We start from the raw sequence: 25780 nt of genomic DNA, 5'->3' as shown, positions 1-25780 counted from the left end.
CATCCTTACTTACTCCATGCTGAGTTTGATTTCAAGAGCCCAGAAGCAGGAAAGTGGCCAATATTGGCAACTGTTCAGTGGCTACTGATACAAAGGGGTGACCGGTTACCTGGGCGAGAGGGTGAAGTTAATCAGCGTGAGCTTGGTGGAGATCTCTGGCGTATAGTGGGGATTGGGCAGATTGGTGGTGATGTACATCTTGAAGTCCTCATGGTATGGAATAACCGTATCTCCCAGCTTCAGTACCGTGCTGCCTTGCTGTTTATAAATCTGTAAAGAGAGGGACATGGACAACACAAGTTGGAACGTCTACATTTAAAAAACATAGATGTGCTGAGAGCCTGTCATAAGAGGCTAGATAAAGATTTTCAAAGCCATTTAGGAGATTTAGAGGCACAATTTCCATTAATTTGTACTAAGCATCTAAATTCTTTGCATCCAAAATCTCAACCTTACTAGACACATCTTCACTAAGGGAGGACAAAGCCGTTCTTCATGCCAGTGCTGGAGAGCCCACTCCACCCCACCCCAGCTCCAGGCCAGCCAGCCTTCCTGCTCATCTAGTCAGACAAACAGCAAGGAAGAACCTGTTTCAGCAAGACGGGCTCTAGAGCCGGATCCAGTTCCTCCCCTACGTTCTCCAGCAGGAACGGCTTCCCGAAGCGAATGGAGTTCTCCAAGCTGCGCAGAAAGTCCCGGTCGCTCAGCTTAGCCACCTCCAAACCGTTCTCCTTCTCCTGAAGGGCAAGATGGTGAGAGGGGAGTCTAGAGTGTAGGCGTGGGCAAAGCAGGGGAGCCAAACTGCTTATGCACTTTAGGGCATGTCTACCCTTACGGCAGAGGAATCGATCCACCGGGGGTTGATTTATCATGTCTGGTGAAGACACGATAAATCGACCACCAAGTGCTATCCCCTCAACTCTCCACCAGAGCGAGAAGTGTAGACGGAGTAGACGGGGGAGCGGCAACAGTTGACCTACCGCAATGAAGACACTATGATAAGTAGCTCTAAGTACTTTGACTTCAGCTACGCTATTTTCGTAGCTCAAGTTGAATAACTTAGACCGACTTAGCTCGCCCCCCAGTGTAGACCAGGCCTAAACAAATAACTGTGCTACTGCAACATTAAGATTGCAAATACAAAAAAAAAAAAAGAAGGAAGTATAAAGGCTTCATCTGTGTTACCTATCAGGACCTTGTAGCAAATGCCTACTAAGTGCAATGTGGCCAAGGTAATATGGGTATGTTTTGCATTTCCTGACTTCCTGCTTTCATAGCTGCAACTTTAGTGGAATCCCTCGCCCTTCAGTGCTTAAGGGCGCAAAGATCTGACTAGCCTGCAAGGCAGGAGTAGCCAGGTGGGAATACAGAAGTCTCCAGGGAATAGAGGAGCAGCAGCAGCAGTAAGGAAAGTTGCTAAATTTCCCCCCACACACACTCCACCCCTGCACTAGAGGGCTGATGCTGCTTTAAAGCACCAGTGTCTCTGTCTGGAAACTCTCCACATGTACAGCAGTCTGGAGGCAGATAATATAGAACAAACTGCGTCTCGGCAGCCGAACATAAGACATGGTGAGTGCTTTGGCTCTAAGAATAATACCTAGCTCTTATACACTTTTCATCAGTAGATCTTAAAGCACTTTACTCAAGAGGCAGTATCATTATCTCCACTTTACAGATGGGGGAAACTGAGGCACAGAGCGGTTAAAGTGAGTTGCCCAAAGACACCCAAGAGGCCAGGTCTCCTGCATCCCAGTCCAGTACATTAGTCACTAGGCCACACTGCCTCTCAAAGCTTGCAAAGGAGACTTCCTCTCTCCTCCCTGAGCTATCCTGCCACAGTTATGGTCAGGAATCGGTCTCAGGCTGGAGCTCTCTTGGTATAAAACAACAGAAGTGCTCAGTGAGGGCCCTGGACTCTTCTCCCACCTTAGTGAAAGTAGCCTGAATCTGTGGACCTTTAAGGCAAACTGCAAAGCTCATCTATTCTGTCTGACTCTGGGATGGGTGAGGCTTTGCAGTGGTGGATTTTTTCCTTGTCCTTTCCCTACAAAAATCCTACCCCCAAGGGATTTAAGGCCTCTCTATACACAACTCCAAATAGAGTTTATTTCAGGGGTCGGCAACCTACGGCATGTGTGCCAAAAGTGGCACGTGAGCCAATTTTTCATGGCACACAGGGCGGGCTAGCTGCTCAGCCCGCTGCCGCTCTGGGGTTCCTGCCGCTGGCCCCTTACCAGCTGGGGTCCCGCCTGGTCCCACTCAGCATCTGCTGCTGGTCTGGGGGAAGAAACCCCAGGCTGGTGGCAGGCTGAGACCCCAGCTGGCAAAGGGGCCAGCAGCTGAAACCCCAGAGTGGGGGCGGGCTGAGTAGCTCAGCCCGTCACCGCTCTGGGGTTTCCACCACCGGCGCCTGCCAGCCGGGGTCCTGCCACCAGTCCCACTCAGCGTCAGCTACTGGCCTGGGGGAAGGAACCCCAGGCTGGCAGCGGGCTGAGACCCCAGCTGGCAAGGAGCTGGTGGTGGAAACCCCAGAGCAGCGGCAGGCTGAGCTGCTCAGCCTGCTGCTACTCTGGCGTTCCCGCTGCTGGTCCCTTGCCAGCCAGGGTCGTCCCCACCTCAGCCCTACTCAGTACCCACTGCTGGCCTGGGGGAAGGAACCCCAGGCTGGCAGCAGGCTGAGACCCCAGCTGGCAGGAGCCAGTAGTGGAAACCCCAGAGCAGTGGCAGTCAGCCCACCACCGCTCTGGGGTTCTGGCTGCTGGCCCCTTGCCAGTCGGGGTCCCTGAAGCCCCACTCACCTTGCTTCCAGTTGGAGTTCCAGCGCAGGCCCCCTGCCAGACAGGGTCCAGGCTTCTGGCCCTGCTCAGCCCTACCAGACGCCAGCTCCACTCACCTCAGCTGCCAATCTGGGGTTCCAGCCGCTGACCTCCTGCCAGTCAGTTATCAACTGATCACTCAGAAGCCTGTGTGTAGCTTAAAGTATCTAAATAGGTGCCACCAGACATTGGAAAACTCAGCAAGGAAAAGCAAGGGCAAGGATCACACTAAACTAATAAGATCTGCATTTTAATTTAATTTTAAATAAAGCTTCTGAAACATTTTGAAAATCTGGTTTACTTTACATATAATAGTAGTTTGGTTATATATTATAGACTTATAGAGAGACCTTCTAAAAAAACATTCAAATGTATTACCGGCATGTGAAGCCTTACATTAGAGTGAATAAATGAAGACTCGGCACAGCACTTCTGAAAGGTTGCAGACCCCTGGTCTATTGTAAAAGGAAGGAAAGGAAGAGAGGGAGGGAAAAAAAATAGAAGGAACCATTGGGAATCTTCTGACCCTGAGGCTGGAACAATGGAAGGATCCCAGCAAACTTGGCTACCCACTTGTCAAGAGTGGCAGAAGCCCTTACCAAGTTCTTGATCCATTTGTTGGCTTGTCCCTGGGGGTCTATGAAGTGAGTCCAGCGCTGTGAAAACTGTGTTATTACTCCATTCTCCACAGACAGGGTGTCATTAGGCAAGCCGGCAATCTGATCACAGCCGAAAAAGCACATCAGATGGTTTAACAGCAACTGTGTCTTACAACATAGGCATTCTTTTCTGCCACAGTTCAGTGTTTGATAAATTGCAGAGCTATCCCTCTTGCAGCACATTAACGTCTGATACACACATCTGAGTAACTCACATGGATCTTATACAAACTGGATTCAGAACCTAGCCAACTACAACCACATTTAAACACCGTTGCAGCTAGCAAGGTTCTAACAATGCTTCTCTGACCAGGGAGGACAGTAATTCTTCTCTTGAGAAATGTGCTAGCCAAACTATTTTTTAGGCTAGATCCCCAAGCATGGTTCTAAAACATCCTTCTCACCAAAAAGCCCTCTCCTCACTATCAGGGAAGCTGCGTTAAGAGTCTTGCTAGCACCAGCAGTGTTTAAACAGGATCTGGTCTTGCTTTAGTGGAGGGAACCATGCCATGACATAGAGCTATGCTACAGACGTGCAGAGACCAGGGCCAGGTCCTCCACCACAATAAAGTTCCTTTACACTGCTCAAAACAGTTCTAAAGTCACCATAACCAGCCTCTTGAGGATTCCCATTGTGAAGGGGGATCTTTGAGTAATGTAGAGCATGAGGTGGGGAATCAAGGAGAAGGGACATGGCCTATCCATCCCTATGTCACTGTCCTGCCAGCGAGAACAGCTTCTTGATGGCATGGGCAATTAGTGTAGAATGGCCCTCCTGCTGCTCCAATATGTGCCAGGAGCTAGCCTGGCAGCTGGCTGATGCCAAGATTAAATGTGGCTTAAAGTCACTTTTGCACTGGCCTTGCTGAGAGCAGCTCAGGATTTGCATCCAGGGATTTAGCCTTGTTCCATAATATGTGGTTACAGGACTTGGTCTCCTCCACAGAGAGTCAAAGCTGTTTGAACGTGGCCAGGGCTCTACAATGTTATAACACAGGGAAATCTGTAGCATAGGTGGGAATTCATATGGGTCTAGACAGGCAACCCATTACACAATGCAGCTAATTCACAGGCCAAGACTGGGATGATTCTTCCTTTTATTATACTAGGTCTGCCTGTGGAGAGGAACCTCTTCCAGATATTTGCTATCAGTACAAGCAGTCAGACAGTAGTGTTAGCTAGGGCTGTGCTGTTCTTATCAGTGCCCTACATAACTGGCCTTTGGCTGCTCCTGCTGGATCACTTGCTGGGATGCTCCTGTCCTTTTAGTAGCTGTACAGGCTGCTCCTTTCTGGGATCTCTCCCTTGGTCACGTGTGCCAGGAAACTGGCTGCCCCTGCTATCCAAATTCTTTGCTTCGTCCCTGGCATTGTCCTTTGGTTTTCATTGCACAGAATGGATTAGCATCATGCAACACATCAGTTTGCATTAATGCTCTTATCCACCACATACCTGCCATGATCTGATTTTCACTGGGTCTCCCAGAGTGCTTATCAAGTTTGGCTCCCTGGTGTGTGGGACGTCGTGTTCCTCCAGTTTCTTTAACCAGTCCTCACATAGTGCTGTGCGGTACTGGCCCTGCCAAGAGAAGCAACGCTCCATCAGTCAGAGACTAGTGCGAACTATGCATTGGCGCGATTTGCTTTTAAAATCAACCTTCCGACTGCTGTTCATGTTCAAATCCCGCTCCATGGCTCAGCCTAACCTCTTTAACAGACCAAGGGGAAACTTGAGATCCATTTGCCTGGTTGCTGCATGCGTGCTCCATGGCACAGCCTCTACAGGGTTTAGATTTCCCGGTGACATCCTTCAAATTGCCTCAGAAATCTTCCCTCTTTAAGGGCCAAACATAGAGACTATGCTTTTGGGAACCCCACAGGCAGTCCAATTACTAGCTGAATTGGATAACTGAAGTGAGCTGACAGTTCTTGGGCACCAGACCAAGTTCTGTGCTGTAACACTAGCACAATCTCTTTAACTTCAATGCAATTGTCTTGGCATCACTGAGAGCTGAATTTGTCCCAGTGATCTGTTTTTCCCTTCAGCTTTTGGAAGCTGATCTACCAACAAAGAAGAGAGGCTGAATTCTAGACCCTGAGATTAAGAGAGGTGGAAAGCTGTACTCAGCTCCTTCCAAGAAAGAGCTCCAGTTATCTGCTTACTGTGAAAGGGCCCAGGTATGCCACGAAGCCAGCTGAAATCAGCACATCTCCTGCGACATTGTTGATCATATAATCCAGGTTCTGGACCGTGTCCTGCCAGCGCACCTTCTCATCTGCCAGGCCATTAATTAACTGGAATAACCACACACACCAGATCACCAGCCAGCTTTCTCATAGCACAACCCCATTCCTATGGCCCACATCCCTACGAGGGGTGCCCTAGCTGTGCCACTGCTCCAATGACACTTTTAAACTATGATCAGCCACAATGGCCCCACCCAGGAGCTGCATATCGCCAGGGCTTAGGTGATGTTCTCATCATGCCCCTGGCCTATCTCAGGCACACCCTCCATACTGGGGCTGGGACAGGAGGTGTTGGAAGGCAGCTTTGTCACCCAGGGATTCTCCCATGCTAGAGCAACCGGCAGCTGAGTGTTTAAACCAGCTTCCTAACCCCTTTGAGTGGTCACAGTTGGGGCCAGGATCTGGCCCAGTGGGTCTATCCTGTTACTGGCATGAGCTGTGTGGCAGAAAATGCCATTAGAAGCAGCCTGTAGAGATAAGACCTTTATTGTTAGCCCCATGAGCCCGCAAGCAGCAAGTCTCATTACTAGTGAGGAATATGCCAAAAGCATGTTTGCCATGGAATTGATGTTGGAATTTGGCTCTGTCCTTCACCTTGTCAGCCCGGCCCAGCCTCTGCTCACACAGCTCACACTTCATCTCCAGTTCCTCCTTCTTGGCGATGCAGCTCCTATACTTGGCCTGCAGGGTCGCAATGCCATCCTCCACTTCTCTCAGGCGGTCCTTGGCTTCATCAAGGATCTTCTGAGTGACCTGCAGGTCCTCTTCTGCCTCCCGCAAGGCTTGCTGTGAAAAGAGAAGATGCACTGGAACTCCAGAGCAGACTTCCACCCACAAGGTAGAGGGCTTAGAGCTGGACTATATTCATGAGAAACTACCTAGGCTGTTCATGCTATGCAGTCAGAATTCAGTACCCTCACCCCTGAATGCTACTGCTTTCCCACTATCCCATCTCCAAGGTACCGTGGGCCTTGGCTTATCCAACCCATAGCTTAATTCATCACAGCCTTGGCCAAGCCACTTGGGCTAATAGGGTGTTTAACATTAAGAACCTACTTTAGTGTTTAGGCACCCAAATAAACAGCCTGAGGTTCAAAGATGCTGAACATTCCCAGGTGTCTCTGAAACCACTGGGGGACATAGCTGGGGGCCCAGTATCTTTCAGGGTCAGATCTATCAAGATTAACCACTAGCTGCTAGGAACCTGATTTGCTGTTAGTAGCAGCAGCCACAGATGTGAGTTAAGCACTGTTACTTACTGTTATCCCATCCCCCAAATCCTGACTTTGCAGAGAAAACAGACTATACACAATGTTGACAAATAGACGTTTGGGGAGCTCTAACCAGGAAACACGGCACCAAAGACCTCTCTAAGTGCAATCAGGTGCTTGAAAATGATAATGTTCCACAGGAACTAAAATAATAATAATACAACGGTTCAAAACACTACACAAATATCAACGAATCACTCCTCAAATCCCCTAAAGACAGGTGAGTATTATCGCCCCTTGATATATAGGGAAACTGAAGCAGATACGTGGTGACTTGCCCAAGCTCACAAAAGAATTGCTCTCTGAGCCAGGATTAGAATGAAAGTTTAACCTCCTACACCACAATTGTCTCTAAACCACAAACTTACATTTTACCTTCTGTACAAAAAATCCAATGACAAATACAGCAGCTAAACTTTCCCCCACATCACACAAGGGCCTTGTGCCCTTCCCCTCTTCCAGAAGCCCATGTGCTCAGGAGGGGAAGGCAGGCCCTCTGTGGGCACAGAGCAATGTCTGCCTCACCACCAAACACTTAATCATAAAATGCAATAGTCAAAACCCACATCAACTCTTTACTCCTGAAAAAAGCTACCAGCTGGTTCTTACAGCTAGAGGGAGACATAGGCCAGCTCCTCAGCTGCTGTAAAATCAGAGCTATGCAGAGCTACACCAGCTGAGGATCCAGCTCAGATGCTCTTGTATCATTACTTGACAAATTCCAAAGGGGTGGAACTTTGGATGGAGTAGGGGGGAGGGCAAAGTTTCTGGAGTAACCTTGCAAACTCTCTAGCTGGCCTAGGCATGTAATTATTTTGGCAAGCAAATGAAAGATCGCTAGTGTTCTTCGCTGCCATCACAGGAGGATGGAGGAGTAGCTTTGTGCCACGATGCAATGATTTTATCACTTTTTTTCAATTCCCATCCAACTACCTGCTCAGTCTCCAGATGGCTGCCGCAGCCCATAAGCCAAGTAGTAAAGCAGGATTCCGGGGCTAGCTCCTCAGTGGGTGTAAATCAGCACTGCTCTGACTTCAGTAGAGCCATGTTGATTGACACTCAGCTGAGGAGCTGGCTTGGGTTGCATTCCCCTTCCTCCCTGCCCTCCACCCCCAGTAGAGAGCATTAAGTTAAAATACGAGTGGGATATGGGGAGCTCCTCTAAATACAGTTTGCACTGTCAAAGTATTAGTTTTGGGGATGTTTGGGATAAGGGATTTTGCTGGGATTGCTGTATTCCTCCAGAGGGCCTGTTCTTGGCTGACATTTCATACCTGGTTCCTCGTGCTTGGGCTCAGACTCTTTGTTCTGTTCATTTTTAAATATTCTCTGGTCTCTCCCATGTGGCTGGCAGTTTTCATGATCTCCCATCAGGAAGGGCTGCAAGTCCCATTTACTTAAATGGAAAAGCCACACCCCTGAGCAATGCAGATTTACTGATCTAAACGCTGGTGTAGATAGCGCTATGTGGATCAGAGGGCTTCTCCTGTCAACACAGCTACCGCCTCTCAGGGAGGTGTAGTACCTCCACCTATCAGCATAAGTAGCATCTTCACTACACTCTACAGCAGCAGGGGTGCCGTGCTGTAAATGTAGGCAAGCCCTTATTCCAGGCTCACCAGGTGCCATGAACCCCAGTGCGTCACACACAAGCAATGCTCTTACCCGCTTTGGTTCCACTCCTTTGGCCACAAAGTGGTATTTGTGCATGGCGCGCACCCACTGGCAGATGGAGGTGCAGGCTTTGGACACTTTGGCTATGGCTGCTGGTTGAAACTCCTCGTTGTCAATATACGGCTGGATGGCTTTAATTACTGTATCTGCAATGTTGTCCTGGAAGGAATGATGGGGTGGGGATGAGAGATAGTGAGCAAAGGGCTGAGAGCATTAAGGGGCTCTATCTCTTTATCTTAGTCCTGGTCACAAGCCCTGTAAGTGAATGTCTTTCCTTGCTATGTCGGGTACTAAATGCAGGCCAGTTCAAACAGGGCTGCAAGCATCTCCCATATCCTCAGACACAGTCCTCTTCAGCCTCTGACTCCCCCATTCCTGTCAGACCACAACAAGTGCTACAGTTATCGTCTCACCAGGAGAAGGAACACATGGACTCCTATTATGTCACTGCTGCTGATTGAACCAGCTAACCAGAGACCTGGGGGTAATGAGCAGATAATCGTCCTCCTGCTAGGCCCCAAGAAAGCTATGGAATCTCTGCTCTACTTGCTATGTAGTGAGAGATCTAAGACTGCTTGTGAGCCTGGACTTCCCAAGCACTGCAGCCACTGAGCTCTGGACTAGACAGTTATGCTTCTGTGTTGCTGACACTTAAAGAGTTTTACAAAATAAACTGTTGCAGCACAGAGGCATGATGGCTACTTGTTCATCTCTGTAGCGGGGTGGTCACTCACTCCTGCCCTGCAGGGCTTAAAACAGCCCTGGGAGATGGCTGTGGTAGGGTAAAAGTGGGCTGAGTGGGGAAGCAGCCACAGCCAGGCCTCGCCCCAATCAGGCACAGCTGTCCATATAAAAGGCTGTGAGCCAGGAGCACAGGTAGTCCCTCTCTAGTGGTAGAGAGGGGATGACCCAGCTGTCTGGGAACTGAAAGGTACTGAGTAGAGCAGTGCTGGGGAATAGGGCAAGGGAGCCGGGGAACTCCCGCCTGGAAAATCCCCATGCTGCAGGCCTTGCCTAAGGCCAAATAGGTACTGGAGTTGCAGGGGTGCAGCCCGGGGGTAGGTGGAGGCAGCAGGTTTAAACCCGCCTTACTGATGATGAGTAGTTTATAGACTGCAGTCTGCCCCAGTGTGCTGGGGCTAGATGATGACTAGCAGTGAACACTGAGGCAGGGTGTGGATTCCCCTGGGAGGGGAGCCCAGAGAGTGGGGGTACTGCCAGGAGGCAGCACCCAAGCTAAAGGGGCACTGGGGTCTGGGAGGGACACAGGGGCCAGCGACAAGCGGGACATTGGCCTGCAGAGGGTGCCCCAAAGGCTGGATGAGCTAATTCCTTGGATGACCTGCAGGAGGCACTGCAGGGTGAGTGCTGCATCGCTATAATCTCCTTGTGCAAGACTAGGAAACCACCTTTTAGAACTGCAGTTGTGTGTGCTCCAACACTGCTCCTGAGCAAGGCAAGGAGAGAATCAGAAGGGGGAAATTTATTGTGTCTTTAATAATTTCTTGTTGCCTAAGGTGATCAAACAACAAAACCATGCAAGAACTACTGATTATCTAGCAAAAGTGAATCCCCATCCTAGGCCATGTACCCTAGCTTTCCCTTCACACTCCTTAAATTTACTGCCCTTGGCTTCTGGGTTGAAAGTTGGCTCCAAATATCTGTTTCTGGCATACTACCATCAGCTCATTACCTATAGGACTAGCACATCCCCTCTCATTTTTTGGGCACTCAGGGGTGGACAGATCCCTGAGTTCCAATTGCATGACCATCTCTCTGCCTTCTGCCATTACTTACCTTATCAAATTTAAACAGGCTTTCCAGGAATTTCCCTGGGTCCTGAAGAAGGCCCTTGCCCGGTTCCCAGTAGTCATCCACCTTAGAGCCTGGCTTGTCTCCAGCCACTTTCTTGGGCTTGATTCCTTTCATAATACAGACAGCTTCAATCACCATCTTCACCCCAAGGGGAGGTCTCTGCATAGCTCGCACCTAGAAAAAATAAGTGTCCCTGTAAGTTGGGGACTGGGTCAACACAGCCCTTAACCTGATTTTCTGCACTGCATATTGGCAACTATTGCATGCCAAAAAAGATGGTGCTGATGTCACATAAGGGCTAAGCAATTAAGCACTAGGAGCTTTAAGTCTGTCTCCTTGTGTGTAGGCCTAAAAAGGTGGTCTCTGTTTATATGGTCCCTGTGTTTGCAGAAGGGTCCTCTTCGCAGGGGTGGTGAGGGTCCCTTCACCGCACCAATGTAGAGATGTAACTCCTTCCCTTAGCACTAGGGAACACCAGCTTGCCCAGCCCAGCTATTGACACAGGGAAGGGACTGAATCCTGTATTATTGTCATATACTATCCAAAGTGGAATTTCTTACCACAACCTTCCATACAGTGCACGTAGAGGGGTGGAGAAACTTGCACAAAGCCACAGAGCCAGTCAGTACCACAGCCAGGGAAATACCAAGTTCTCTGTTCAGATTGCCAGACACTACTTCCCCCATGATGGTGAACTCTACAATGTCCCTTTAAATCTGGGTTTGCTGATTCCCAGCAATGTAAGAGTTGATTGTCTCTATTTGGCAGTATTCTCTGTATCATTGCTATAGCCATTCCCCCAACTCAGGATCTCTCACCCATGTGCTGACTTGTGTTTAACATACAAGCAGATTTTATGCCATGCATACTGGTCATTTGTACACTCTGTAAAATAGCGATGTGGGGCACCTGATATCACTAGCTAGTGATCTCAGTGGTGTGTAGGGTGGGATATAACGTAACTACTGCCTATACCTGATCAGAACCTTAGCATGCATGTTATGATTTCCTACTCCTAGGTAATTATCCCTCCTTTTTATTCAGGTTACGCAGTCTGCCTTACAGGCTTTGGGGTTTCTGCTTTGTCATTCTTTCAGTGCTAAGGCCATGAGCAAAATTATTACTGAATACAGTGATTGGTAAAGCATCTCACCTGAGCCAGCAGGTTGGGGGCTCTCACGGCTACAGGTGAAATCAGCATGATTGATGAGGAAAGACACATTTAAGTGAGGCCCTCAAGTGCTGGTAGATTTGAGTAGGAACGATAGTGCTGGTGAGTATTACCAGGAGCCTGTCCTTGATCCTTTGGGATGGGTATCTCTCCACTTTCCTTAGGGCTGTAAATGCTACTGCACAGTAGCTACATGATCTGCCTTCATTAGAAAACCCCTGGATCCCCCACAGACCTGGTGTGTTCAGATGGGTTCAGCCAATAGGCCTGAGACAATGGGCAGTGAGGGTGAGTTCACTTGCTTGACTCCCTGGGTTTTCCTATTGATCTCTTGCTGCCCTGGGGGTTGGTTTGCTGGAAGGTGTCCCCTGAATTTAGGGCTTTGTCTTCAGAGCTGGAGAAGAGACTGACTGGTGTCCTCCCCAGAGCTGGAGCCAGAGAGTGCTGCACAGGGTAGATCTGGTGGCTGCTGAGCAGAGCTGTGGGAGTGTTGTGCCTCCATGGCAGGGACAACAGAAATATGCCATAGTTGTTTGTTGTTGTTTTTCAGCATTAACTACTCTTGCCATGTTCACCCGGAGACGCTCAAGAGGCTTTTTACTGGACACGGTCAACAGAGGGGCGGAGTTCGTGGAGACCCTGAAGACTGTCTACCCCATGGCTGATGCCCTTCACGAGAAGGACTTTGACTGGCTCTTTGACTGTCCCGAGACAGAGCAGTTCCTTGAGTGGTTCTGTAACACCGTGGGGGAGGAGAATGTACTGAGTCCTGGGGAAGTGGAAGCCTATCAGACCCTGCTCAGTTCAGGGAAGCCTATTCTGGAAGGTGAAGCCCTACAGCAGGTGCTGCAAACCTGCCGCCAATGCCCGCAGCTGAAGGGGGCCATGTCAGAGGATGAGGCTTTGCCCCTAGAGGCACTGGAGCGAGAGGCACAGGCATTGCATAGCCATAGTGCTTGTCAGCTGCGACGGCGCAACAAGCTCCAGATCCGTGCAGCTAGCTTGAAACAGGAGTTATGCCACTTGGCAGACAAGGAAAGGAAGGTGGGCCGGGTGCTGAGGAAGGCCCAGCTGGACTTAGAGAGGGAGAACTCTCAAACCAACAGTGTTCTGAGCCAGGTCTGCAAGGCAGCAAACCAGCTGGCGGAGTGGTACAGGGAAGCTGGGAATGGGAGGCTTCTGGTGCTGATGTCTGAGGCAGATCTAGGCCACTACATGGAGCTAGAGGAGCTGGCCACAAGGGCTTTAGTGGCATTCATCCAGAAGGCACTGCCAGGCTCCACTCAGGCTCCAGATGCTGAGGGGGCAGGCTTACAGAGAGTGAAGAGACAGGGAAGCTCCCAAGCAAAGCCGGATACTCAGGCCCCAGCAAGGTTCGCTCAGACTGTGCTGCCAGAAAACATGGGGCGTGTCAATGAGTGTAAGGTAGGTCCCAAAGTGGGTGTAGAGACCCAGGAGGATCTGGTCAGGGAGACAGTGGCAGGGCTCCCCCAGAAATCTTTGCCAGAAGAGGACAACCGCTCCAAAGCAGAGGCTGCGGGTGTGGAAGCCCTATATGGTCATGACAGCTGCCAGGAAATGGTGAAGGGACTAGCAGAAGCTGCCCACATAATTCTATTGGAGATCATGGGGGGTCCTGAAGTCAATATCTTGGAGAGCCTAGGCAGCTACCAGGAGGAGCTGAAACGCATGACACTGGCTTACATCTGCAGCCAGAAAGAGCTAATCACCACCTCAGCAGAAGTTGATGGTATCCGGGCTGGACTGCAGTGGGCAGAGAGGGCCCTGAAGAGCAGCAAAGAGAACAAGGTAGGGGTCTTCTCTCTCCCTGCTCCTGTCTTCCACCCTTCCAGTAGCAGTGGCACATGGGCCATGGGAAAGCCTCTGATTTAGGTGTGGGTAGGAGCCAGTATATATTACAAGGGGAGAAAAAGCTCCAGGCAGGTCTGCTTCTGCAGAGTTCAGGAAGACCTCTCATATCTGTGAGTGCATGTCTCTTGGTTGTGCTCTGCTTTGCAGATGATGGAGGATGAGCTCAGCCTTCGCATAGCCACCTTCCAGGAGCAGCTGTGCGCCCTCCAAAGTGACATAGACCAGACCCAAACCCAGCACCTTGTGCCCCTCCTTCAGGCCACTGCTCACCTCCTTCACTTGCCTGTCCTGCGTGCAGAGCTCGATAGGGAAGCAGTTCACCTTGGGTATACCACCTTGAAGCAGGAAGAGGTTGCTGGGCAGCTAATGGCCCAGCATAGCCGACTGGAACTGCTGGGGCTGCAACTGAAGCTGGAGAAGAAGGAGCAGCAGCAAGTGGGGACCTGTCTGGAAAAGATGGTAGCTGCCCTGCAGGAAGCCAGTGCCAATCTACAAGGGCGGCTCGCCTGCTTTGAGGATTCCAGCCTGTACACCAAGATCTGTCCACGCACTCTGATAGATCCCAGTGATGTCACCACCATACGGTAAAAATGGCTTTGCCTTGGGGCTGGGGAGGAGGCGTGATGCCCATCAGTGGGAGAGTAAATCAGAAATTATTAGAGACCTGGAGATGCTGCCATATGAAGAAATCTTTAGAAAAGAGATGGAGAAGAGGGGGGGTATGATGGATCCAAAATAATGAATAGTCTAGAAAAGGAAAATCTATTGCTTCCTTTCCCCCTCTCATAATACAAGGGAAAGTGCCAGAAACTGGGTAGATAAGTTGCTTGTTTGATTTACCAGTCTTACAAAATGAAACCTCTGGGAGGTTTGCACCAAAAATAGTCTCTAGCACCAATGATCCAGACATTTCAGCCAGATAGATACAGAGCTTGGAGCATGGACCTTCCACACCCATCTCACTCTCTATGGATCAACAAGGGCAAATGTTCAGCCATGCTCCAGCCAATGGGTACTACAGCTATTTGGAACCCCTATGCTGACACAGAAACTTCCTCTGTGGGCAGATAACCTGGTTCTGGATAGTTGAAGTATATGAAGCACCTGGTGTGGACTACTGTTAGTGACAAGACAATGGAGTGGATTGACCATGGGCTCCCAGAGATGTGGGGATGCTAGCTCCATCCAGTCCCTAAGGGAATCATTGCTCCCTAGCTTTGGCTGCTGCCCTCACTCTGTGTTGTCTTTTCCCCTCTCTCAGGCTCTGGGAGATGCTGGAGAAGCAGGGCCAGGAGAAGCAACTCTTCCGCACCTACGAGACGCTGGCTAGCCGTGGCTCACGCCTGCGCCAGGAGCAGAGGATGCTGGAGGTGCAGCTTGCAGTGTCCCCAGCCCAGCTCCCCATGCTGGAGTCTGATGATGAGATGCTCTATAAGATGATGTATAGTGACTCCAATCAACTACTGCTGAATGCCCAGGTGTGCAAGGACCTCCAACGCCTAGGGTGGTGTCATCACTTGCTTTTCTTCTCCACATGGTCTCTCTAGAGGCCTTCTAAAATCATGTGACCTTGCCAGCCAATCAGCCATGGGTCATGTTGCAGAGGCACCTGTATTTTACTTGCAACATCCCCTTTGGATTATAGGGGATCCTGATAGGCTGGTGTGGAGCTGCTTTGTTCTAAAGCTCCATGATTCATTAATGTAATGACAGGAGGATTTTCCTTTCCTACACTTCCACAACACAGTTGTTTCGATTTTTCCCCTTTCTCTGCAGGAGCTGGCTGAGCCTATGGAGCAACTCTGTGCTACACAGGCCAAACTCTATCAGATGCTGATGGACCTCCTGAGTGACCTCAAGGCCAAACGGAAATCCTTGCAGACCCACTTCCAGCAGACGGAGCGCAATCTCTATGTGCACTTCTTCCGTGATGCCAACCAGCTGAGGGAGGTGGTGCAGCAGCTGGAGAAACAGGCCTTAGCCTTCTCCTAGGGCTCAGCAAGGGAACAACTTCACCCAGCACCCAAGGGGGCAGATTGAGCAGATTTTTGCTGCCTGTTCTGGAAGTGTTTGCCCCAAAGGGAGGAGAATCGCAGAGATCCTTGCTATGCTGATAAGTTGCACATTACTTTGTCCTGTCCTCCTCCTCACAATAAAAAGATCAAATCCCCCCATGAGGCTAGTACCTGGGGTTGACACTGGAGTGGAAACCTTCCCCTACCATGTATAAAATCTGTCACACTGAGGGTGGGTGGGTTTCTAATGGTGCACAGGCCACTGTGAAGAGAAGTTAACACTCTTCCATGATTCACAGTGGGAAACCTCACTGAACTCTGCATTATGCCCTCAGAGGCTGACGGGTAAGAAGGAGAGTGAACTGTGTGGGCAGACTAGGGGAAGGGTGAGTGCCTGGAATTCTCCACTCCTCACCCAGTGCAGTGGGCTACAGCTGGCTGGAAGGATGGTGTGAGTGGTGCAGCAGTGGACAGGTAAAATATAAAGAGACATGTTTCATGGTATTTTCCCTAATGATATTGATTCATAATCATGGGGCAGGGGCATGTGTGCATCTGTCTCTGTCCTTCCTGGTTTCACCTGTCTCATCTTCCCTGCTGCTCCAAACTCAGCCCTGTGAATGAAAGGGGGAGCAGTGGTTTCAAGGTGAGCTTGTTTCCCTTTGTTTCCCAAGGCCATCTGCTAAAGACCTCCTTCCTGTACTGCTCCAGAGCTGAAATGTGGGGTTTAGCTCAGAGCTTTTTTGACGGTGGGCTTGCTTGGCACTGCTCACCTACTGAAATCAGGAACGGGCCTCCTTTCTCCATGGTTAACTCTAAAGCAAAGACACTTATTGCATTCCATTAAACCACACTAATTCTGTTCACTCCCTTTTTTAAAAAGATATTTAGTGTCCAGCCTCTCAAGCCTGCATCTACACTGCATCTACTTCAGCTATTTAATAGAATCTATGAAACACTGTGACACTTCAGATTTAAATAGCTGAAGTCATGAAATTTATGACTTTTAAAATCCTACCACCGTGAAGTTGACCAAAATGGACTGTAAATTTGGTAGGGCCCTACCCATTGTTATTCCCCTGGCCCCTCTTGTCTAATGATATGGATTCACATTAGTAAACATTACTGTGAAGCCGCTTGGCGTCTCAGCATGGTAAGGCTCTACAAAAATGTAATTTAAAGTTTTTTAAAGGACCAGGAATCCTGAATGCTAGAACCCAGTCCTGGCTTCAGAAAGGAGATTGCAGATTCTCCTGCTAGTGTCCTTTACAGCTATGATGTAGCCTTGCTCCATAATACAGTTCCTGGGGCACTCAATGACACAACGATTCAGAGAGGGCTGCACAAGAAAGACATACTCACGAAAAGCATTAATCCCTCCACCTTCTATTACCTCTGTGACATCATTTTTGTTAAGATTTCTTAGGCTGGCTAGAGCAGCATCCAGTGCAGGGAGAGCTTCGGCTAGGTCCTTCTGGGCATCGTCTGCAATGGCCTGGGCTGTCTGAGCTTTCACTTTGGCTTTCATCTCTTCGGCCTGCACAGCATTTCGAGTCTCCTCTGCCACGGCCGTGTCCACCTGCAGGTCCAGACACAGACTCAGAACAAGGGCACCATTTTCCAAAGGCCTGAATCGATGCACCTGCGCTGTTTGGCTCAGAGCCTTGTTTTCATTGACAACATCCAGTGTTTCCCACTACTATGTGTGTGTGTCTGTCACTGATGCCTGATGAAATCTGCACAGGGTACAAGATGCATTGTCCTACTCAAGCATCACAGACTCATTCCGGGATCTGAGCGTCAGCATGGGAGTCTATTCTAGTTTGTGCATTGCTGCTAGCAGTACAGATTTTTCAGCTGACATTTATGTCACTGCTCTGTTGATGGATGAGCCGGAAGAGACTCTTGCTCCCTCTCCCATAGTTGCTGCATTAGCTCTGAAGGCATAAACTGCAGTAAATGTTTATTTTTGGCAGCGCAGTGAGCAGACATGAATTGGGACACACCTAAGTGACAGTTCTGAGTAATAAGGTGCTTCTTTTTTAAGTCACTTTTCTGACCACACCTAGGCTTTTTAACAGCTTCAGTCTTGCATGGTTTAAAAAAACACTTGGGAAGTCCAAGAGGGGAAATGCAATGGAAACAGGGTTTTCTTATGAGTGGATCAATTAAAGGAAGAGGTGTGGAGAAAATAAATAGATTGAAAATGTCTGTCTCACAGGGCTACTATAGATCTAGGCTTGTTTGCAAACTTGAGCAGCTTATTAGAAGTGATCAGGCTGATTTACCATATCTTGCTGGGTATAGCCTTAGGCAAAATGGGACACAGCCACGTGAGGAGCACCTGTCTCTCTCAAAGAAAGGGTGAGCCACAATTACAGAATTAGCATCAATGCGGCCCTCCAGCAGAGGACAACTGTGAATTTCAAGGCTTCTAACTGTAAAGTGCCTGGCTCAGCATGGTATTGGTTACACATGGTCAAGGGAAAAAACACTTTATATGCTCTGTACCAAGCACTTGGGAATGCACTGATAGAATGCTCAAATGGCTGACTGTCCCCGACAATACACATTCAATTAATAAAGGATGTTTTTAAAAAGAACAAAAAGAATCCTGCTAATGGTATTGGATCATTACTAGATGGAAATGGGAGAATTATCAGTAATAATGCAGAAAAGGCAGAAGTGTTCAATCAATATTTCTATCTGTATTTGGGGAAAAACAGATGATGCAGTCTCATCATATGGCGATAACACTCTTTCCATTCTACTAGATGCTCTGGAGGATATTAAACAGAACTTACTAAAGATAAACATTTTTAAATCAGTAGGTCCAGATAACTTGTATCCAAGAATTTTAAAAGAGCTGACTGAGGAGCTCACTGGACCATTAATGGTGATTTTCAGTAAGTCTTGGTGCACTGGGGGATTTCCAGAAGACTAGAAGTAAGTTAATATTGTGCCAATATTTAAAAAGCATAAACAGGATGACCTGGGTAGTTATATGCCTGTGAGCCTGACATTGATCCCAGGCAAAATAATGAAGTGGCTGATACAGGAATCGATTAACAAAGAACTAAAGGAGGGTAATATAATTAATGCAAATTAACAGGGGTTTATGGAAAATAGATCCTGTCAAATTAACTTTATCCTTTTTGGATGAAATTAGAAGTTTTGTTGAGAAGAGTAACAGTATTGATGTAATATACTTAGACTTCTGTAAGGTGTTTGACTTGGTACTGCATGACATTTTGATTAAAAAACTAGAATGATACAAAATTAATACAGCACACATTAAATGAATTAAAAACTGGCTAACTGATAGGTCTTAAAATGTAACTGTAAATGGAGAACAGGCATTGACAGGTCTGTTTCTAATGGAGTCCCACAGGGATCAATTCTTGGCCTTATGTTGTTTAACTTCTTTATCAATGACCTGGAAGAAAATAGTAATATCATAGTGATAAAGTTTGCAGATGACACAAAAACTGGGAAAGTATTAATAGTGAAGAGGAGAGGTCACTGATGCAGAGATATCTAGATTACTTGGGTACAAATAAACAATATGCATTTTAATACAGCTAAATGTAAATGTAGGAACAAAGACAGTAGGCCATATTTACAGGATGGGAGATTCTATTGTGGGAAGCAGAGACTCTGAAAAAGATTTGGGGGTTGTGGTGGATAATCAGCTGAACATGAGCTCCCTGTATGATGTTGTGGTCAAAAGAGTTAATGCGATTCTGGGATGCATAAATAGGGGAATCTCGAGTACGAGTAGAGAAGATATTTTACCTCTGTATTGTATCAGTTCTGGTGCCCACAATTCAAGAAGGCTGCTGATAAATTGGATAGGGTTCAGAGAAGAGCCACAAGAATGATTAAAGGATTAGAAAACCTGCTTTATAGTGATAGACTCCAGGAGCTCAATCTATTTATCTTAACAAAGAGAATGTTAAGGGGTGACCTGATCACAGTCTGTAAATACATACATGGGGAACAAATATTTAAAAATGGGCTTTTCCATCTAGCAGAGAAAGGTCTAATGTGATCCAGTGGCTGGAAGTTGAAGCTAGACAAACTCAGACTGGAAATAATATGTACATTTTTAATGGTGAGAGTAATTAATCACTGAAACAATTTACCAAAGGTGGTGGGAATTTTGAAATGAAGACGGGATGTTTTTCTAAAAGCTCTGCTCTAAGAATTATTGTGGGTAAGTTCTCTGGCCTGTGCTATATAGAAGTTCAGACTACATGATCACAATAGTCCCTTCTGGCCTTAGAATCGATGACTCCATACAATAGGTTCTTTTGCACAGCTTCCCATGTCAATTACACCATGTTACAGGGAGTGGGGAGGGAGAAAGGAGAAGAATCTGCTTTTAAAGTATAAACCTAACTTCTCCTGTGTTCTCTGCACCATTTGCTGGGGGAAAGGCTGTGTCTCTATATAAGCATCCTGTACCTTTATTTGTTCCATGGTTGCCAGTGTGTCTTTGGCTGCCTCTGCCAGAAGGGGACGTGCTGATTCTAGCTCTTCCTGCATCTTTGCTACATCTTCTGCTGTTCGCAGTAGCTAGAGGAAGCGAGAGAAATTCAGTCCCTTAGGTACCGTGTTCAGTGAATACCAAGGTAATATGATGCTACAGATTTTGAGAAGGTGAAGTGAAGGTCAGGAATACTGCCCCTAGGGATGGAATTGGCTGCATAGTGTCTGACAATGAGTGGGTGCTTGCAGGGGGCTCGCGAATGCCCTTTTTAATTAAAAATCTTATTGTGAAATAACTTCACAGTATCTGACGGATGGGTCACGTTTTCAGCTCTAGGCACCTAGTGCTGCTTGCAAAACGGGTGTGGTCCTGCTGCACATATTCACATCTGTTTGGCACTATGAACATTTGTGTGAGCAACTGTCTGTTGCGCAGGTACACAACTTATGTGAAAGGGCCCTAATGAAAATTTGGCAAAATTTTCCCACCTTGCAAGCAGTATTGCTCTCAGGAAGAGTAGCAATGAGCTGAAGCTGTGGTGGGGGATGTTTCTAGTCCAAATGCTGATCCTATTTTCAAGCCTACAGGACAAGCGTGTGCTCATGAAAGCTCAGAATCTGCTCCAGAATTGTACAAAGTTTATACACACAGTGGTGGGGTGGGAGGACACAGGGCTAGATACTAGCTACCCCAAACAGCTGCACAGGGAGTGAATGGGAAAGGAAAGCCCCTTTTATGTTCTTCTTTTGTCCTTTCCACACAAAGTAAGCATAGCCAGAATGGATGTGCTTGCACTCCACATGAGCAAGGTAACGGCACCCACAGTGCTAAACACCCCCAGAGGGGTTACATGGCCAGGGGAGAACACACCACATGTTAGCAAAGGTTTAGTAGTTGCCACAGCTACATGCAGTCCTCCCAGCAACAGCGGAGGCTGCTTTCCTCTCTAGGCAGAATGCCTCTGGCAGCTACTGTCCATGTGCTACACAGCCATGACCCCAGTAATATGGCTTGGGGTTCTCAAAAGGCACATTTGTGTCCCACAGTCATTCAAGTTCTGTTTTCAGTCCAGGTAATTCAGAACCAACTCTAAGCCTTAACACACACCCTTGTATGCATCCTAGATGGGTCACTGGCAGATAGGATTGAACCCAGGGGCCTCTGGATCTAAAAACATGAGCCCCTACTAACCGAGCTGAAGAACCAGCTTAGTGGCTATAGTAGGCTCATATAACCTCTATGGGGACTAGCCACTAGAGGAGGGGGAAAAAGCCCCACACTATATTAGCATGAGCTAGATGTAGATGTTTTCTCTCATTGCATAACTATGAGTAAACAGCAGTGCGGCAACTTGCGGGATGGAGGATATCACTGCAGGAGCTTTAGTTGTAAAGAGTACACCAATTAAATAGATGATGGTAGCCCAAAGCTTCCCTGATTCTGAGGAACTAACCTTGTCCAAGCCACTCTTCATCCTCTTCTTTGCTGTGTTCAGCTCTTGTTTCTTTTTCCCGATCAGGGCTGTGAAAATGTCAAGGAGCTCCAGGTAGCTCTTGGGAGTGACATAATTGTGTCTGGCCAACTCCGCCAGGTATACTTTGCACTTCACTGCTACGCTCTGGTGGATCGCTACACACACCTGAATCTACAAGGAGCAGGGAAAGATGATCTTCTATTAGAAGTGTCCTATATAGGTATATGCACCAGCAAAATTGAAGTAAGTGGCACAAGACTTGGAGAGGAGCACAAAAGTAACCAAACTACTATTCCCTTATATACAATTGGGCTACAATGAGAGAGAAAGGCCAGGCAGTCCCATCTGAAGGCCACAATAGCACAGAAGTATAAAAAAGAAGAGGAGATGACCATCTCCAACCGTAACAAAGTTAGTTCCTGATTTCACTCAGACCACCAGAAAATATTTCTCCATGACAAGATAAATGAGGACTTTTTACATGCATTCAGCATTGCTTGAATCTAACAATCATCCAGCACAACTACATGTTGAATACACAGGACCCCTGCCTTATATTTTAAGGATGTCACTTACCATTCCATCTATAACTTCAGAGGTGGTTTCAAGGTCTGGGATCTCTTGCAAAAAGGAAGATGCAACGCACTGCAGGGCTTCTGAAGGCCACTCATTAAACCAGTCAATAGTACAGCAGTTCACTAGAGAGGGGAACTGTCTCAGCCGTGCACGGAAGACCTCTCCAATAGGGCTAGACAGTAAGGATTGGGTTGAGGGGGACAGAAGGGAGAACGGCACATTATGATAGGTTCCAAAGAGCTGGGTGAAATACTGACTCTCACTTAAATGCATACTATATACCTACAGCGTAAGGAAGAGGTGATGCAGGTAGCAAGGGAGTCTATTATAGGATGAATTGTGAGGGGAGAAAGGAAGTAGGAGTGAGATCACTCCATACAGTGCTCTACGGTTACTACCGGCCCCTTGGCAGGAATGGCTACACTGATAGGTATCTCTTTGGAAGGTTTATGGTGTGTATTCAGGGAAATCCACCTCCTTTGATTGTCAGAGGGCTACTGAAGTATAACAGTACAGGAATATTCAGCCTATAAGATGGTATCTGAGAAGTAAAACTGATGTTAAGTCTATCCGGAGCAAGTTATTGTAGTCCCAATCCTGCTATCCTTACCATGTGGCACAGTACCTTACTCCTCAAGTAGCCCCATTGAAATCAATGGATAAAGTACTACTTATGTGAGTAGGTGTGGTGGAACTGAGCCCCAAATGCATTAGTGTGTTATTTAGAGACATTATTACCGTGAACAAAAGGGTTAATTGTGCACGAGTGGAGAGGAGGCCTTGTGCTTAGTCTAGGCAGCTCTATGGTCCCCAACATCATTTCACGATTTGACTCATAGGCTGGGAGGGTTCATACCTCATGCAAAGGACCATATGGATATTACTGCGAACTAGTCCTGTATATGCTGCCATCAGGTTGGCTTTGGTGGGCTGCTGCCCTAGGTCCTGAACGATGGGCTTCATAGTAGTCATGATCTGATCTTGCTCATCTGGGGCATACAGATTGGGAATGTCTCCAGAGTTCAACACATTGTTGACATCCTCCAGGAAAGACTCACTTTTAATCTAGATGGAAGAATAAAAATAGTGTCCATGGCAATAACAGAGCTGGTTGTCCAGACATCATATAAATCACCCCCCACCCCAAATATCTCAGCTTCCATGATAGGAGATCCCTTGCAAAGCTGTCTGGCTTCCAACGGAGTGTGCTACAATGCATGGCATGTATCAACATTTATGGCACGTATCAACATTTACAACACAATGTTCAACCATTTCCTGAGGATGTAGAACCATCTGGCAAAGCTCACAATCCATGGTGAAATTTTGAAATATGCCCTTGGAACCAGAAGGAACTAGTGCTGAGAGACAGCCGTTTCACTCTGATAACACTCTGGTACCTGTGAGTCTGTGAATAGAAAGGTAATGGGCAGTCTCTGCAGGCCAGCCTTCAGCATGATTTTCTTGACATCTTCTCGCCACTCTCCCATCCCATAGTTTTTGGAAAGTTCAATCTGGAAACATTCATAATCGGCCCTAAGAGGGAGAGAGACTCAAAGTAAAAATCATGCTCTAAACAGGACTCTGCTTCTTTCATAAGAGACTCCAACCACTCTAGGATTTTTTTATGTGAAATGGAACATATTGCATGTGTTTTCTTATCCCTCCTAATGATGAGCATGTTGCTATCCTTATGCACATTTTACTAGGAGCATAGTACTGTAGTGCAATCAGAGATAAACGAAAGGGAGGGTTGGAATAAAATTTGCATTTACCCTGCAAGAGGATTAGTCCATTCCCCTTAGAACAGGGATGGGCAAACTTTTTGGCCCAAAGGCCACATCTGGGTATGGAAATTGTATGGCGGGCCATGAATGCTCACAACATTGGGGGTTGGGTAGCAGGGGGGGTGAGGGCTTTGGCTGGGAGTGCGGGCTCTGGGGTGGGGTTGGCATGAGGGATTGGGGGTGCAGGAGGGTGCTCCAGGCTGAGACTGAGGGGTTCGGAGGGCAGGAGGGGGATCAGGGCTTGGGCAGGGGGTTGGAGCATGGGAGTGGGTCAGGAGTGCAGGTTCTGGGGGACACTTACCTCAAGCAGCTCCCAGACGCAGTGGCATGTCCCCCCTCCAGCTCCTACATGGAGGTGCGGCCCCGTCCGCAGGCCCCATCCTTGCAGCTCCCATTGGTTGTGGATCCCGGCCAATGGGAGCTGCAGGGGCGGCGATTAGGACGGGGGCAGCGTGTGGAGCCCCCTGGCTGCCCGTATGTGTAGGAGCTGGAGAGGGAACATGCTGCTGCTTCTGGGAGCCACATGGAGCAGGGCAAGCCCCCGACCCTGCTCCCCAGCAGAAGTTTGAGGGCTGGATTAAGATGTCTAGAGGGCTGGATGTGGCCCCTGGGTCGTACTTTGTCCATCTCTGCCTTAGAAACACCAATGTGTGTATTTTTGTTGAGTTGTTCTCTATATTCATCAGTCCCCAGGACCCTTTCCCCCCAAGTTTACACCTCTCTGTTCTCAAGATCCATACCTCTCAGCCCCTGGCTCTGAAGGACGGCTTGGTATTGCTTTCACAGCCTGCCAATACCATGCCTTACTAAGCGGTTACTACTTTGTAACTTATGCCATTGCCTTCCTGCTGTCCAGAGCTCCTGCTGGCATGGGAGAGAGACCAGGAATTGAACCTGTGTGTTTCATACTGTTGTGTAGAGCACATCACTAGGCCGCTGGGCATGGATTGGTCTTTGGTGTTTTTCTCATGGGACAGAATGGGAGGTGTTGAGAGCTAGCACTACCATAGCGGCTATGGTATTAATTAACAGACTATGAGATTAATAGAAAGGCAGCCCTGGCACAGCTGCTCGGTGCTAGCTGTACAGAAGTCTTTTTTCTTACATGTGAGATGCCAGTCTGGTGAGAGACTCCCTTCCACTTCCTCCTACGCCCAGGAGGAGAGCATTCCCCAGCGCCTGGCGAAGGATCCGGCTGATCCGGCAGATGTGCTGCATAGCATCCATAAAGAGCACCAGCTTCATCTTGGTGGTGTTGATCTGATTGTACTCCTCCATGTACTCCTCAATCACACGCATAAGCTGCAGGCAAACAGAGACAGGTAAAAACAACAACATGGCAAGCACAGCAGCTTCCCAGAGGCAATCCAAGGGAAAGACCAGCCCCTCATGGCAGAATGATCCTTGAGAACCACATGTAGGTCAAAATAACGTACATCTGATGTGGTGCTCACTTCAAGAAGGGGCCACCAGCACTACCTCTAATCATCTCCTGCTGACTAGGCCATGGAGTGGTCTATTAGAGGCCACGTGGGTCTCATTTTCTGGACTCAAGATGGAAAGAGTAGCTGCTGAAAAAGAGAAATAAACCAGTGTGACAGACCCAGGCCAGTGTGGTACAGGAGTCTGGTAGAGGGCAAATATACTAGTCACTGGCTGAGTAGTTTTCTGTTCCCTGAGTGACTAGAGATGGGGCTGCACTGGAGTAATCAGGAACCTACTAGAACCAATTAAGGCAGACAGGCTGATTAGATCACCTACAGCCAATCAAGGCAGGCTAATCAGGGCACCTGGATTTAAAAAGGAGCTCACTCCAGTCAGGGAGGAAGGAGCCAGAGGAGAGGAAGTGCGTGTGAGGAGCTGGGAGCAAGAGGCACCAGGAGCTGAGAGTGAGAGGGTGTGCTGCTGG

The 25780-nt window shown here is 48.1% G+C and overlaps 1 protein-coding gene across 5 annotated transcripts in view; it reads right to left on the bottom strand.

Annotated features, from left to right (window-relative positions):
• Positions 1-25780, bottom strand: part of DNAH1 (dynein axonemal heavy chain 1) — a 144992-nt gene that overhangs the window by 28745 nt on the left and 90467 nt on the right. For 4 of the 5 annotated variants that reach the window (XM_030568242.1, XM_030568245.1, XM_030568244.1 and 1 more), the window contains 15 exons: positions 24977-25173; positions 23485-23620; positions 22941-23149; positions 22085-22256; positions 21488-21679; positions 20010-20120; positions 16936-17121; positions 10467-10658; positions 8661-8828; positions 6319-6510; positions 5641-5772; positions 4931-5056; positions 3419-3538; positions 588-737; positions 110-270 (listed from right to left, as the gene is read on the bottom strand). In XM_030568242.1, coding sequence (XP_030424102.1) covers positions 110-270; positions 588-737; positions 3419-3538; positions 4931-5056; positions 5641-5772; positions 6319-6510; positions 8661-8828; positions 10467-10658; positions 16936-17121; positions 20010-20120; positions 21488-21679; positions 22085-22256; positions 22941-23149; positions 23485-23620; positions 24977-25173 — 2444 coding nt within the window. The remainder of the gene's footprint in view (positions 1-109; positions 271-587; positions 738-3418; positions 3539-4930; positions 5057-5640; positions 5773-6318; positions 6511-8660; positions 8829-10466; positions 10659-16935; positions 17122-20009; positions 20121-21487; positions 21680-22084; positions 22257-22940; positions 23150-23484; positions 23621-24976; positions 25174-25780) is intronic. The other variant, XM_030568243.1, reaches the window with a different exon arrangement.

This window comes from Gopherus evgoodei, chromosome 7, assembly GCF_007399415.2.
Source record: "Gopherus evgoodei ecotype Sinaloan lineage chromosome 7, rGopEvg1_v1.p, whole genome shotgun sequence".
Taxonomy (NCBI): Eukaryota; Metazoa; Chordata; order Testudines; family Testudinidae; genus Gopherus; species Gopherus evgoodei.
This window is presented reverse-complemented; position numbering and strand designations above follow the sequence as displayed.